The sequence below is a fragment of the Calonectris borealis genome, chromosome 8 (genome assembly GCF_964195595.1).
Source record: "Calonectris borealis chromosome 8, bCalBor7.hap1.2, whole genome shotgun sequence".
NCBI classification, from domain to species: domain Eukaryota; kingdom Metazoa; phylum Chordata; class Aves; order Procellariiformes; family Procellariidae; genus Calonectris; species Calonectris borealis.
This window is the reverse complement of record NC_134319.1, coordinates 22,106,716-22,121,921: the sequence shown is the minus strand read 5'-3', so window position 1 is coordinate 22,121,921 and position 15,206 is coordinate 22,106,716. Positions and strand designations below refer to the sequence as shown.

The 15,206-nt window shown below is 34.7% G+C and overlaps 1 protein-coding gene across 1 annotated transcript in view; it reads left to right on the top strand.

The window, feature by feature from the left end:
- The window catches only part of CDC14A (cell division cycle 14A), a 69,483-nt gene that overhangs the window by 46,478 nt on the left and 7,799 nt on the right, over positions 1-15,206 (top strand). Inside the window, 8 exon segments of the mRNA XM_075156419.1 lie at positions 378-608; positions 2,981-3,119; positions 5,445-5,601; positions 8,002-8,117; positions 8,693-8,740; positions 10,374-10,502; positions 11,466-11,726; positions 11,728-11,788. Of these exon segments, the coding sequence (XP_075012520.1) occupies positions 378-608; positions 2,981-3,119; positions 5,445-5,601; positions 8,002-8,117; positions 8,693-8,740; positions 10,374-10,502; positions 11,466-11,726; positions 11,728-11,788 (1,142 nt within the window).

Sequence of the window (15,206 nt, the reverse complement as noted above, 5' to 3'; positions counted from 1 at the left end):
TAAAGCATGTTTTTATTCTTTGATCTGCAGCTTGACTATAGATAAACAGCTGTTCTGAAATGCTGAATTCATATATGTGCCTACTTTTATGTATAAAACCCTACTTGTAGAGAGGAATGGGCTAAACAGGAGACAGTACAGTGTTTCACATATACTGTGCTTTCATTTTTTTTAATCCTTTTTTCAATTATAGTGGTATTCATGACCATTTTGTGGACAATTTTTATCACTTAACATGTTTATTCTGAATAAAATATTAAAGCATTTTCAGTATTAGCATGTTTATAATTCAAAAAAGATTTTGGGGGCAATTTCGATTAGTAGGACTTTGAACTTCATCTATGACATTAAATGATTGTTGCTTTACTTTTTTATAGGTTATCCTCTTCATGCACCTGAAGCCTACTTTCCCTATTTCAAGAAACATAATGTCACATCAATCATAAGACTAAACAAAAAAATTTATGAGGCAAAACGCTTTACTGATGCTGGTTTTGAGCATTATGACCTGTTCTTCATAGATGGAAGCACACCAAGCGACAGTATAGTTCAGAGGTTCCTGAACATCTGTGAAAATGCTGATGGTGCTATTGCTGTACATTGTAAAGGTATATGCACTTACTTATTTCTCAGATTGAAGTTCAAAATCAAAAAAAGTATAAATCCATAGAGTTTATTCCAGAAATAAAGCATTTAAAAAATAACACTTTCTGGTTGTGAAAGTAATATTGCTTTATGACATTTGACTAAGTATGTGACAAATATTTGTTATTTTCCTGTGCATATTAAGTTATTTCATCCTACACTACTACTTACAGTAACTGACAATCTGTTGTTCGTTGTTCTGTTTTTTCTTAATATCACTTGAAGGCGTGAGTTTTAGTTGATGGAGATTTCTCTTTTGCATTATGCTTTCCCAGCATTATGATAATTGGCTAGGAAATGCAAAAGACTGAAAGGTTTTCTTTGTGCTTTTGGACTGTTCTACATTTTTCTGTGGAGCATGACTTCCACATTTCAAGTTAATGTGAGTTATTGTGATGCCAGCATTTCAAACCAGCCTATTTCAGCAAATCAGCCAGAAAATACACAAAACATGCTTAGTCAAGAATGATTAACAAAGGCTTTGAAGGGTTCGGCTTGATTTATGTTTAGAGTTGTGTAAGGACATTGTGGAGACGAATGTCTTGCTGATCTGAAACAAGAACAGTGCTATTCATTCATAATTTTTCCATGAAAAATAAACATGCATATCAAAGATAAATAAGTTTATTTGCTAACAAGTTGTTACTGTGGCTAGAACCCAGAAATTCTGGCATTAATAAGCTGGACATCTGCTAATTGACTAAATGAGAGTATAAATTATTGATTAGCAGGAGTAGATTGTTATTTTCCAGGCTTAGCTGATAAAGGAATACAATATACTTTTCTAGTGACTTAGATATGCACGTGCTAAACTGAAGTATTTTTGGCCTTTTGTCTGACCATTTAATAAGCAAACCAACAATCTCACCCTTTTTACGTTTTTTACACCCTTCTAAATAAGCCTATACAAAGTTAAATCAACAGTTAACTCAGAGTTAATGTATTGTCTGTAGTTTCCTTGTACTCTTATTGCAGAAGTATTCCAAGCACAGCTTCCACACTAGAAATTGCTTGTCCCAGAAGTTATAGAATGGTTTAATACAAAGGGTTGCTATGGAAACTTTGTACATTAGCAGGAACTTAGAGAGAACTGAAGTCTTAGTGATATATGCAGTTAGTAGATGTTACCTGCAATTTTCAGAGACCATTTTGTTATTCAGGTGTATCTTTAGTATGGTATAGCTCTTGGTTATCTGTTTGCATGTCGTATTCCTTTTTGCATTTTAAAAAAAAAAAAAAACAAACCAAAACCAAAAACCCAAGCCCAAAACTCTTTCTCTAACAATACTTCTCCTTTTTAAGTGATTCTTCAGAGCTAGTCTTCCCATATACAGTTATGGAATCTCACTATTTGTGAACTTTTACTTTCATCCTTTTACCTCAATCATCTTAACTTTCCAAAAATCACAACAAGCTTTAGTTATTGTTTAAATGTAAAGAGCTTGTAGTTGTGTATAGAATTGTCAGCAAGGATGTCTGGCTGCTTAGAGAGTTTCCATTTAGATAGTTGTTGGTGCGTAAACAATAGCTGGCCTCCATGAGACTGTAAATCGCAAATACTGTATTTTGCGGGAAAATAAGGTTTAAATGGGGAGACACTTTACTAGTAGATAAAACATAGGGCTAGAAAGAGATTCATTCTTACTCTATAGTTAGAGATTTGTCTGATAATAAAAGCTAATTTTTCTGTCTCTCTATTCTCCCCTTAAAACCAGGATTAGTTTGTGATTTGGGGGGCAATGGGTTAAATTATTTTAAGCTATTGATATATTAAATTATATGCTGCTCAACATTCATTGCTGTTTATACAGATAGCAATGAATAGTTTTATAGGTTGGTTTCACAACAAAACTGATTCAAAAAGAAAAAGCCACTAGCTGAGAAGACACGTGCTGCTATCTGTTGTGTTGTATTTGCATGTATTTGAACCTTGATTTGTAAAATATGTGTGTTGGCCTCCCAAAGGTACTTGTGATTTTGTTTTTTACTCGTTTTATAAATACGAAGTTTGTATCCAGCTTGGTCACGGCATTTTTTAAAATATCAGCCTTTTAAAAAAAAAAAAAAAGTTTGAGGTAGAATTGTATAAGTGCCAAGAGTGATTGCGTTGTTAAATGCTGTTAACTTTTTATAAGTATGATATATTTGTTCTTGTATCTACAGCATTGAAATCCAATTATGTGATAAATGGGATACTGAATCAGAAATTCTTTCTTCAAATATTAAGGTGGTGAATAATATTGCAAAGAAGTCTTCTCATATCCCATACTTTAATTTGATAATTATGAAATGCTCATGATTTCTTATGTGAACGTTGATATTTGTGTTTCTGTAGCTGGCCTGGGGAGAACAGGAACACTGATTGCCTGTTATATAATGAAACACTACAAGTTCACACATGCTGAAGCCATTGCTTGGATAAGAATATGTCGACCAGGCTCTATTATAGGACCCCAGCAACACTTCTTGGAAGAGTACGTATACCTTCTTTGCTACTAAGAATCAACTGCTTCTCTACATCCTTATCTATCTTGCACTATTTATAGGATCTACTTTCTGTCTACTGACGTCTTATATTAATGCCTGTTGCAATATGTTTAAGGTTAGTTAATCTGAGATTGAAATCAAACTTACTTAGTAGCAATCATCTTTTCTGGAGTGCTATGCATTTTGTCACCTTAAGGGGCAGAGGGTCTCAAGACTCTGCATGTTTGTGTTCTGGGGGAATTTAGGAGTTAAAGACAAATGTGTTGAAAGTGATGTCCAGATGTGGACAAAACATTAAATCAACAATAAGGATTTATTAAAATATTAACATAGAAAGGATAGACTTTATATACTCTAATATATAGCCTATGATGACACTTAAAATGAATCTTACAATAGTATAATTAATATGTTTTTTTCTTTCTTGTAACTAAAGATTAAATAAGTACGTGGTGGACAGCTTATGATCTCTGTCAGATTCCTAGCATAATGTATGAAGCGTTTCTGATTTGGAGCTAATAATCGTTAGCAAAACAAATGTAAGGTTTTAATACAGCCCCTTCTCAAAATTGACTGTATACTTTCGGTTGAAAACATTTCATGTACAGATAATTTGAATGGGTGATTCAAGGTTTGATCCTGACTGGAAATGAAGGATCGAATTGCACTGGCTTCAGTGATGTAGACATTAAGTTTAATTTTGTAGTGGTTTCTACATTGTGCATTTACTATTGTAGTGGTTATGCTGATATTTTTGAGTTGATACCATGATAATATTTAGTTGGAGGCATTTTCACTGTTATGAGAAAAAACGTTTTGAGAAAATCCACCACAAATTTGTCTCTTTTTGGAAAAAAGAGAATGCAATAGCTCTGCTAGATACTGTGTAAATACAGTAAAACTTTGCATCTTAAAATCCATAGGATATCAGAGAGAAAGCAGGAGTATTACTGTAATTCGTAAGAGAAATTGAGAACGAATGAGGATTCCTATTTATTTTCCAGTGCAACTGAATGGGCACTCCTTTATTTGAGAGGTCGCCCACCATTATTCAAAGTACTGTGAATCACAAACTTTCACAAACCACAAGTGCTCACTGAAGGCCGATTAAACTTCTCCACACCATGTTGATGCTGGGATGATGCACTCTTAAAAATAACTTCCACAACAGAGTAAAATTGAGAAAGGTAGTAGGTAGCGTGATTAGTAAGTGCTGTTTACTTGAAAGATGGGAAACTCAGGGCCCATGTCTTTTCTGCAGTGGAGTATAAATACTTGGTTTGATTTTATGGATAGGCAAAGATCCTTCAGAGTTTTTTTTCATTCATACCTACATTATTCATAGCTAAGAGCTGTAGTATTGTTCAGTAAGAATTTTCTATTGTCCTAATGGCAATAGATACCTGTTTTGACAATCAGACAAAATCCAAGCAATGTCACCAGTAGTGTCAAAACGGGATTGAGAAAGAAGAAGCTAACATAAGTTGCATCATTCTAAAAATGAATGCAACTTCTAAAATTCATTTTATGAATGAAAAAAATTAATTCATTCATTTTTTCTCTCTTCAGTATAGGAATTTAATTTTTTTACAATAATATGTAATACGGTCTCAGTTCTTGGATGGAACTACCGTGACAGGTATCTACCCAACAAACTTTCTTATCGAGGAATAATGCAGTCTCATCAACAAAAGCCTGTTTAGCGCATGCACATTGTAGCAATTAAATTATTATTTTTTTACCACCTGTCTGAAGGATACAATCTTTCATTTTCTGAAAATTGATACTAGAGTCCTGTTCAACTTTACGTGACTATGACCACTTCCACTGTGCAGGTCAGCTGTAGTTTTACTGCACAATACCTGTATACACAAAACTCATGCTAATAAGAAGTTGGAAGTGCTGTATCATCATTTATTCTACACATTACATATATAAAAGCATTATTTTATATTAATTTTTAAGTTGCATTGTAAAAGCCTTTAAAATACTATTGCAAATTCCTGTTTAGTTAATCTCTTTTCCCAGTAGGATTTTGTAAAATGAATTTTTAGTACCTGCAATATTGCTGTGATGGATACAGACTTGGTTGGTAATTCTGGGGGGGTTTTTTGTTGTTGTTTTTAACCATTGAAAATTATTATTTCCTTTTTTTTTTTTTTTTTGTGATAGACATTCGAATTTTTTTTTCCAGATGAAGGTGAACAGAAGATTCAAATGTTGGCAATCTGTAAGAGTAGCATGTTTTCATATTGTTTTTTATGTGTATGCAAATTTGTTGATATGAATTGATTTGTTTTTGTATCCTAAAGGAAGCAAGCAATGTTATGGCTGGAGGGAGATCTCATCCGATCAAAGCAGAAACAACGAGTAGTTGATGGGAACATTAACAGAGTTCTTTGTGGCTTGAATGACATTTCAATCAGTGAGAGCTTGAATAAAGTACAAGACTTGGATCAATATAGGGAGGTAAGAGATCACAGGAAAAATTTCAAAGCAGCAGAGATGGAGCTGATCTTTTAATAACTAGCTATAGATGATTTTTAGATTTTTTTTTTAGACTTGTATTAGTACTAGATTGCTTTTTCATAGCTAAACTTTTTTTTTAATAGCTCATAATTAGAACAAATCTTCACTTTTTCAAAACAAAAAAGAAAAAAGCTTAGGTTATATTTAAAACTGTTATAGGTAACTTTGCAACTTCAAAAGCTTTGCATTATTTCAAGTCATTCTTTGAGGGTTTTCAGTTGTTTATTGGAGAATGGAGGGAAAAAAGTAATCAGTTTTCCTCCTGGAAATCTATTTATTCCAAGTTTATAGCTAGTAATGCATGAGTGTATAGATGTCCATCCCTTTATCACAGTGTTATGGATTACTGATGTGATGTGTACATTTAGGGTAGGGACCTCACAATTATTTATTGGAAGCATAGGCATGAAGTGTGAACTAAAGTGAACATACTTCTGCTTCTGGGCTAGTAAAAATCTTAAACTGTAGTTTCCTACAGTATCTGTAAGAAGCAGTTTAGAGGAACTATGCATTTGATTAATCCTGTCTTAACTCTGTAATAACTAAAGAGTTTTTACGTTGCTGACGGAATCCTTTACTTGATGTAGAAGACCAGGAATGTAGTGGGCACCTTATTCAGATAGTTATTAGTATAAATTAAAATAATCATCTATCATGTGATCTATCATAATTTGGAAGAGCACCTTGAATGCATTTCTGTAAAGGTACTATTTCCCTTTTGGAAGTTCAATTTGTGGCTTGGAATATGTAAAGTTAAATATCTAGATTACTAACTGGAGAATATAACACTGTGTAGAGATGATCTTGTATGCCTCATGAAAACAGCTGCACATAGCCATATCGTAAAAGTAATGTTTTTGAATCTGAGCTGCTACTACAACTTTACTGCTTCTGGTATTCAAGGCAACTTACTTGCAGGCAACTCAACTACCTGTACACTGTGTAGCAGTTTATGTACAGATTCACAGTATAAATTCACAGTGCTGCTTTTTTTCTACTGTAACACTCTCTGTAATATGTATATTTCAGTTTTTTACAGATGTCATATTAAAGCTGTTTAACATTCAATTTTCAAAGCATTTAGCTTATCTCTTTATCTCTTTGGGTATTTGGTTATATTTCAAGACCTCATTATTGTAGGCTCTCTAGAAGCTCAAAACAAAGTAATGTTCCCAGTCCCAAAAATGCATGAGGTCTAAGAATCAGGACAGAACAGCTACATGCAATAACTGTTGTGCAGGTAAAGACAGTGAAACAAAATTTATCAGCACTGAGGCTGAATGATAGGTAACAATGGCCTAGCATATAATCTTCAATGAAGTCTAGCTAAAATATTTATATTTTCCTATAATTAATACAACACTTGGAACATCACATCATTTGATTAACTTCTATCATATTACTACTTCTGTCAATCTTTCATCTTGGTTAATGGTAGAGACTATTGTTCTGTTTTATGCAGAGCAGTGAGGTCACTTAGGCACAATGGTAACTGCAGTAATACAAACAAATACGTGATCTGAGGTCAAATGAAGCATAATTGGTATATGGTTTTTTCATTTGGCAATTTGAAAAAAAATAATCACAGTTCTCTTCTTGCTTTGTGTAACTTTCATTTCTCTGCTACTTAAGACACTGTCTCTACTTAATACTTGGGTCTTAGAAAAGTCTGTTTTGAGGTCAGAAATTATAAATAGGCATTTAAACAGTGTTGGCCTACACGTTTAATATTTCTTAGAGTTTATAATACTTTCTAAAGCTAGAAGAAGTAGGATAAAACTCTGAAATCTGTTCATCCTATATTCCTTGTTAAGTTCTCATAGGGAAATTTTTTCAAATCTGTATTTTTCTAGAGGTCATGAGAACTTTTTATTTTTAAAAAAAAATTTAGTAATTTAGGAAAGTTCATTTTTAGCTCCTCTTGCAGGACACACAACTTTATCTAAATTTCTTCCTCATCTTGTGTATATCACAAAATTGTGTGTTACTGCTTCCCTTCCACATTGATGATAACTTTAAAAATAGTTATGGAGGAAGGAGTTGGAGTTTAAGTACTATAAAAACAGACTTCTTCAAAGTAAATAAATACTGGTGTTAGACTCAAGCATCCCAAACTGACTTTGAGGTCAGATTCTGCAAAAAGCCTCTGTGAATGTGCGTTTGTACAGTGACACATTTAATTTACTGGAATGCAAAGGGAGTAGTGCCCCATGTATGCAGAAGACTGTAGATTAGCCTTTTAAATTATAATCTTTGTGAAGGAGATGTTCAATACTTTGAAACTACACTGCTCCTAAGGAATTGATATATTTCCTTCCTTGCATACTTTGTGTTTCCCAGAATGATTTTGAAGACAAAACAGGTGTGGAAACTCAGAATGGCATGACACAAGGGGATAAGCTTAATGCCTTAAAAAGTCGGAGACGGCCATGTTCTGCTACAACTGGAGCTCTAAGGTAATTAATTAATCCTGAGGTAATTTGCAATTTTGAATTCAGTCTATGCTATCAGATCTTTATGGCAAGTACATGGCCTTGTTTAAGGCAGTGGTACTAGTTGTACCACCTTCTGTGGTGGAAATTTCTCTAGGTATATATCTGTTGCAGATTTGGTTTATTAATTTCTTCTTCCCCTCCCTCCCCCGTCTCCCTGTTCAGGATACCTACTTATTCTGTAGCACTAGAAGACAAAGTAAAAAAAATATTTCAAAACCTTCAAATTTATATCTATCTAGGATTTTAAAACTTACGTCTCAAACAAAATATTCTTCAATGAACTTAGTTATCTTTCTATAATTACTTTTCTGTACTCCTTATATAAACTTTGAATTTTTCAGAACCAGTAAAAATGTGAAGTTTGAAAATAAACCTGATGTACCTCTCTGTTGTTTAACTGTAAATTAAAATAATGATTGTCAATTCTTAACTCTTGTTAGTCTTGTACTTTAAAGCGAGTATGAGACATGCAAATATGCTTTGGGGGAGGGGAAAGGCTTTTATCCTTTGACAAATTGCTGCTTTGGTTTCTTTAGGCTGCAAGACATGAAACTGCACACCCGATCAATATCACAACCTTTCAGGTATTAACTTTAAAATTATAGTTCTAAACGTATGCCACTCAGGTCTTAAATTTTCAGTGTTTTGAATTATACTTATCACATCAATTGATTAGCAATTTCAGACTTCTGAGAGTGGCAGGTAACAAACTTTTCTAAACACTTGCAAATGCAGGGGGAAACAAATCTAATGGACAGAGGGGTACAGCTTTACTTCAGGGATACCTTGAATTCTTCTTAATAAATGATTAGCACATACAAGTAATTTCCTCAGTCACATTTTCTAATATCTATGCTGTTATGCAATGAAGGATAACTAGTTAACTCATAACCACTTAATACTTGTCTCAAAAGCCTAAATTGGCTACATATTGCCAGCGTATCACAGTTTTTGTCCAGTGTATTTTAGTGGATGAACTAGAGGTATTGCTTAGTGGATACGATCACTACTTTTTTTTTTTAGAAGATGTAACAGATAAATATTGAGTTTTAGCACCTTTTCATATTTTAATACACAGTCGTCATTGAACACTTTACTACGTGCTTTGTTCAGAACTGTCTGTGGAGCCAATAAAGCCAATAGTTTCTTCTCATTTTCTAAATGTTTATTTCATTTATGACCTGTACTAATCTCAAATCAGTACTGACAGTGCCCCCCCAAAAGAAAATAAAACATAGAGTGAAAATTGACTTAATTTTAAGAGTTGGAGGAATGGCAGAATTGAGTCTTTTGTTTTTGTGACCATTGCATCCTTTACCCCATTGCTTCTAAAATACAACATATAAGACAAAATATCTGTCATCAAAAAGTATAAAGAACACATTATCTTCATTTTTGTGACAACCTGGATTTTTGAGATGGATTACTCCAGATGTCTGACCTTGGAGATGTCTGTTTGTCCTTTCTTGGTGTGGAATTAAAGCTATTTCTGCTCTATGTTATTCCTTCTGTGCTTATAGCTTGTACCCAAGGTCTTTCATCCTTTAAGAGCTGATCATGATAATATCCCCTGGTCTACAGATGGAGAGAATTTCATACTACTGTGAGGCTATTCGTTTATTAGTTTTTAATAAACTAATATGGACAGCTATAATGCTAACACTTTTGAGTAGTCCAGTGTACCATACTTACAGCTCATTATCAAAATATGAAGAATTTGGTCATTAGGAGTCCCGCCCTAGAAAGAGCTGTATGTTCTGTGCAACTTTGTAAATATGTTCTGGCTGTCATTTGGAAATGATGATATTCTTCTCATGAAAGCTACAGTATTGTTTTTTTCTACTCGTACTTGCTTTATAAGCACAAAAAGTATTCTTTCCTAAATTTATAATATTTAAAATTTATAATCAAATTTACAACAAATTTGATACAAAATGAACACTTCACAAATTATTAAGGTGAAAAGTAGCCTATAGCTGTATAATATGGTACAGCAGGGGAAGAACTTGCGAGTGGGATATTTGAAAAGTTTTGTGAAAAGATATTTGAAAACAGGCAAACTGTTGAGTTTTTGCTGTTCAGTTCTCCGGACTCAGACTTGAGAATTCCCACTTTCTAAAATACCAGTCTATGTATTGAAAGACTGTATGTGTTTCTCAGATGTATATTTCTATTAGAAAAATCTTGCTTCTCACTAAAACTCTGCACTCCTTTTAGACTGAATACTGCAGGTAGCACAGAAGGATCCATGTCTCCTCTGAAGGCCTCCAAAGTGATGGCAATTAATTCACCATCTGCAGAAAGAATAAGCAGAATTCCCACATCCTCAGGCTCTAACCTTAAAAGGTTTTTTTCTTATTCTTATTTTGGTACAAATACTTCCTGTATACAACAATGGTTTTCAGCTCATATGCAGTCTATGAAGCACTTGCTGTTCTTGGGTGTAAGAAGGCTTAAATTTACTTACAAAGTGATTTGCTGTTCCACTAGCCAAACTTCAGTTGCCTGCAGATTTAAAAAACAATCAAAAACCAAAACCTATACTACTGGTATGAGAGTTTTGGTGGGATTATATCAAGTCAGAAACAGTATTACATTGCTCAGGTTTTTTTTTTTTACTCATCTGAGTTTACAGAAGTTCTGCAAGTATTCCCACAAGTCTATATACTGTTAATCTCAGAAGAATACTGAGTGGTAATTAATATGATTTTTATGAACCCTTGATTTATTGCTATTTAATTCCATTATTACTATTGTACTAAGTAATTAGGGATGTTAAATGAAATTTAGAATTATTTTTAATAACTTCTGGGCATTTTTAATAACTTCTGGGCACAAATATTTACTTGAAGAAAATAACTAACTTAGGGAGATATTTCAGGACACCCTATTTTTATTCTCAAATTTTATCATATTACTTCTTGGTTACTTGAAGACTTGTATCACGTTACTGATTTCAAGAAACAGAAGAGGAGTTCTTAAACTGTTAACATGTACACAAAGCACTTCAGTGTAGATCAGCCACTGCCTGAACCTTTTAACACAATCTCCTGCATGTGCATATGGTTTGACAGAGGTGAAAGCTGGCTGTGGTAGTGCTTGAATAAACAAAGTTTGGGAACTCCTGATAAAGAATTCTGGTTTTCATTATTTGAGAGCTAGAAGATGAACCTGTGTGCAGACACAAATTATTTCAGAATGGTCTGTGTTATTCACCTAATGTCTTCTGAGTTGTATGTTACGTTTTTTTTTATGTATCTATATATACCTTGTATGTATTTTTTTCCCCCCCATGTGTTTTCCATTCAGCGTTTCCATAAACTCCAGACTAGCCAGTTCTCTAGGGAACCTGTATGCTGCTTCAGATGATGATGAGAGCAAAATGACATCATTGTCCTCTAGGACAGGTTTTTCTGTAAGCCAAATCTCCAGCCACTTGAATGGCAGCTTGCAGCTGCCTCACAGAAATAACCATGAACTGAACAACAACTTATACAACAGAAACAGCAGTAGTGGCAACAACCTGAGCAGCCAAACCAGTTTTCACAGCGTCGTGACAGATGACTATGCATCAACCTTCCTTTATGGGCCTTACAACTCCTCCAGCACGATACCAGAGTCAATCAATTCCTGTAAGTTCATAGTCACAATAGCACTTTCAAGCATCTGACCGATGCTGATCTTCCTTACTTCTGCAAGCAAAGCTGTTGCAAAAAAATCTTAACTGAGCATAATTCTCTGCCTTCCTTTAATGTTTCTGAACAGCACCTTTGTCTGTTACCTTTTTAAGTAATTATCATTTCAGCTGCTTTTTTTCCATCTCTTTCAAGCATCTAGATCACGGAGGGTTCATGAAAATAAATCATTCCTGAACTTAAATGAACACCTTTTCTGATATCTTTTTTATGGATGTTCTTACCCTTTAGATTTTTTTTTTATTTCAAATTATCCATAACATGGTTTATAAGTTTATTACGTATCTTAATCTTCATGCAGTAACAGATTTAAGGAAGCCTTTGTATGTATCATACTAAATGGAAGATACAACATTCTTAAAGATAGGGCTCATTTGAAAGATGAGTCCACTTGACTTGAAACCTAGTCCTTTCCTAACACCAAATGTGAAAAGTATTTTAGAGCAAGATATTTCTGATGGTCTCACCAGTGTAGCTTTCATTCCTCAACAACTTTGCTACGTTAGGCTTATTTTGTGCCCTTTTTCTGTGTGAAAGAGTCTGTATAAAGAGGATGCACGGATAAATTAATGCAACTTGAAAGTGATTCTATACAAAATGCAGAGAAGAGAGACCAGAGAAACTTCCATTATTAAAATAGGAATTTAGGGAAAAAAACATTTATTACTATAAAAACAATTTAAAATATCTGGTTTCCAAAGATTTGATATCCTACTAATTATAAAAATTAGTGCAGTCTTTTTAATGGACTATATTGCCTACAATTAATTGAACCTGTCAGTCTCTGTTTAGTAGTACTGACACTTCAGATTTTTATTTTTTTAGCTGCTGGAAATAAAATTACCTTCGTATAAAATTAACTTCAGAATATTACACCTTCTTTTCTGCTTCCTTACCACTGATAAATTGTTTCAGTATAACGAAAGTTTTAGTGTTATACCTGCTACTGTTTTTGAGTGTGGTGAGTCCTCTGTCTTAAAACAGCTAATACACAGATTGCATGTAACTAGGATGTCAGCCAAAAAGATCATTCATAGGTTGATGTTCTCTTTTTTCTGAAGAAGTGGGCGATCTACCCTCTCGTTAACAGCTAGTATGTGGCACCACTTACAGTTCTGAAGCCACATGTTTATAGCTTGGGAGTATGAATTACGCTTTCTGAGGATAGGCGACAGTAGGAAATAAATTCTCATTGTTCCACTGTGGAATTAAATTGCAGTGACTGAAACCTAACTAGCATACAAAGTACATTGAAAATGAAGTTAGTTGAGGGAACTTGATTCTGTATTCTCATAAATTCAATGGGTACTTCCACTGGAAAAGGAGTAGAGTTACTGTGCTAGGATGTGTTTGACCTAAAGCAACTCTTTAAAATACTTGATGCTTTCAGACTCCTTGTTTGAAAGTACATTTAGCTTCTTATCCACTACAACTTATCTGGAAATAAATGTTAATATTCCGTGATCTTAGGATCACTGAGTGTTCTGCATTGAGTTTAAATTTGAGTTTAAACTTTACTTTAAACATCAGCAGTAACTTATTTGCAAGGGCCTTCTTGAATATTACCACATCCTCTCAGTTTTTTGAAGTTGTTTTACCTCTTTAATTTGGCTGTGTTTTCACCTGCTACATGGGATTGAGGAAAACTATATATAATGGAAATTTTTCTCAAGTTGGCTATAGAAACCATCCCAGTTTTCTTGTGATGAAATCAGTTCTAGAACAAGAGAACTGTTTTAGTTTAAGTAACTGATTTGGTTTAATTCCTCCAGGCGTAGAGATGAGGAGAGAGGTGAAAAGCTGTATAGCAAGCTGAGGATGTTTGATTTGAGACACATCCAGGAGTCTTCCATTTGTTCATGAATTCTGATGATTCTGGAAAGTCAGCCTTTTTAGGTGTTCCTAGTCTTTTATCCAATATGCTTACAGAAGTTCAGTCCTCAGGACGACTGACAGAGGCTCCAGTTGAGTATACTGGAACCAAAGTCAATACACCAGCAATGGTAGAGAGCAATCACTCATCTGAATAACTAGGTGGTAAAGTGTCTGATTCTTTTTTTTCTTTATTTCTCACCTTCAATATTGTCTCATATTTAATGTACTTGAACAATAATTCTATGGAAGGTCAATCCATTCCCATTCTTTTCTATTGTATCTTCTGTAAATTGTAGAATCATAGAATAGAATCATAGAATCATTAAGGTTGGAAAAGACCTCTAAGATCATCGAGTCCAACCGTCAACATAACACCACCATGCCCACTAAACCATGTCCCTAAGCGCCTCATTTACACGTCTTTTAAATACCTCCAGGAATGGTGACTCCACCACTTCCCCGGGCAGCCTGTTCCAAGGCCTGACCACTCTTTCAGTAAAGAAATTTTTCCTAATGTTCAATCTAAACCTCCCCTGGCGCAGCTTGAGGCCATTTCCTCTCGTCCTATTGCTAGTTACTTGGGAGAAGAGACCAACACCCACCTCGCTACAACCTCCCTTCAGGTAGTTGTAGAGTGCGATGAGGTCTCCCCTCAGCCTCCTCTTCTCCAGGCTAAACAACCCCAGTTCCCTCAGCCGCTCCTCATAAGACTTGTGCTCCAGGCCCTTCACCAGCTTTGTTGCCCTTCTCTGGACACGCTCCAGCACCTCCATGTCCTTCCTGTAGTGAGGGGCCCAAAACTGAACACAGGATTCGAGGTGCGGCCTCACCAGTGCCGAGTACAGGGGCACGATCACCTCCCTACTCCTGCTGGCCACACTATTCCTGATACAGGCCAGGATGCCATTGGCCTTCTTGGCCACCTGGGCACACTGCTGGCTCATGTTCAGCCGGCTGTCAACCAGCACCCCCAGGATATGCTGTCAGCAGCAATTCTTAGAGTTTTTTTCCATATTCTAATTACAGCTGCATATTATGCATAAATATGTAAACCTACATGCAGAGAAACGCCTTATAACTCTGATGTGACTGAGTCATGAAAATAAGCTGACATTGTTCACAATAGGCCAGAAGTCACAAGAGTACCATGTGATAACATAAACCATTACAGAAACAATCAGCACATTTCCTCAAACATATTAAAAGGTTGAATGAAAATGTAACATATTAAAAACTACGAACTGTCTGCTTCTTTGGAAAGGCAGTTGCCATACCTTTATGCTACAAATAATATTTAACAACAAAATCAAAGTTAGTGGGCTTGTTCCATAAGCGTAGGCTAAGAAATTAAGTAATGCTTGTCACTTTGTTTCTTATTTATGTCTGGATATTTACAGAATTCTAGGTTAGCACTATGTTTCTATTTCATCTCATAAACCCTTACGGTTCAACATAATGGAATTGATACAAAAATTCCCCA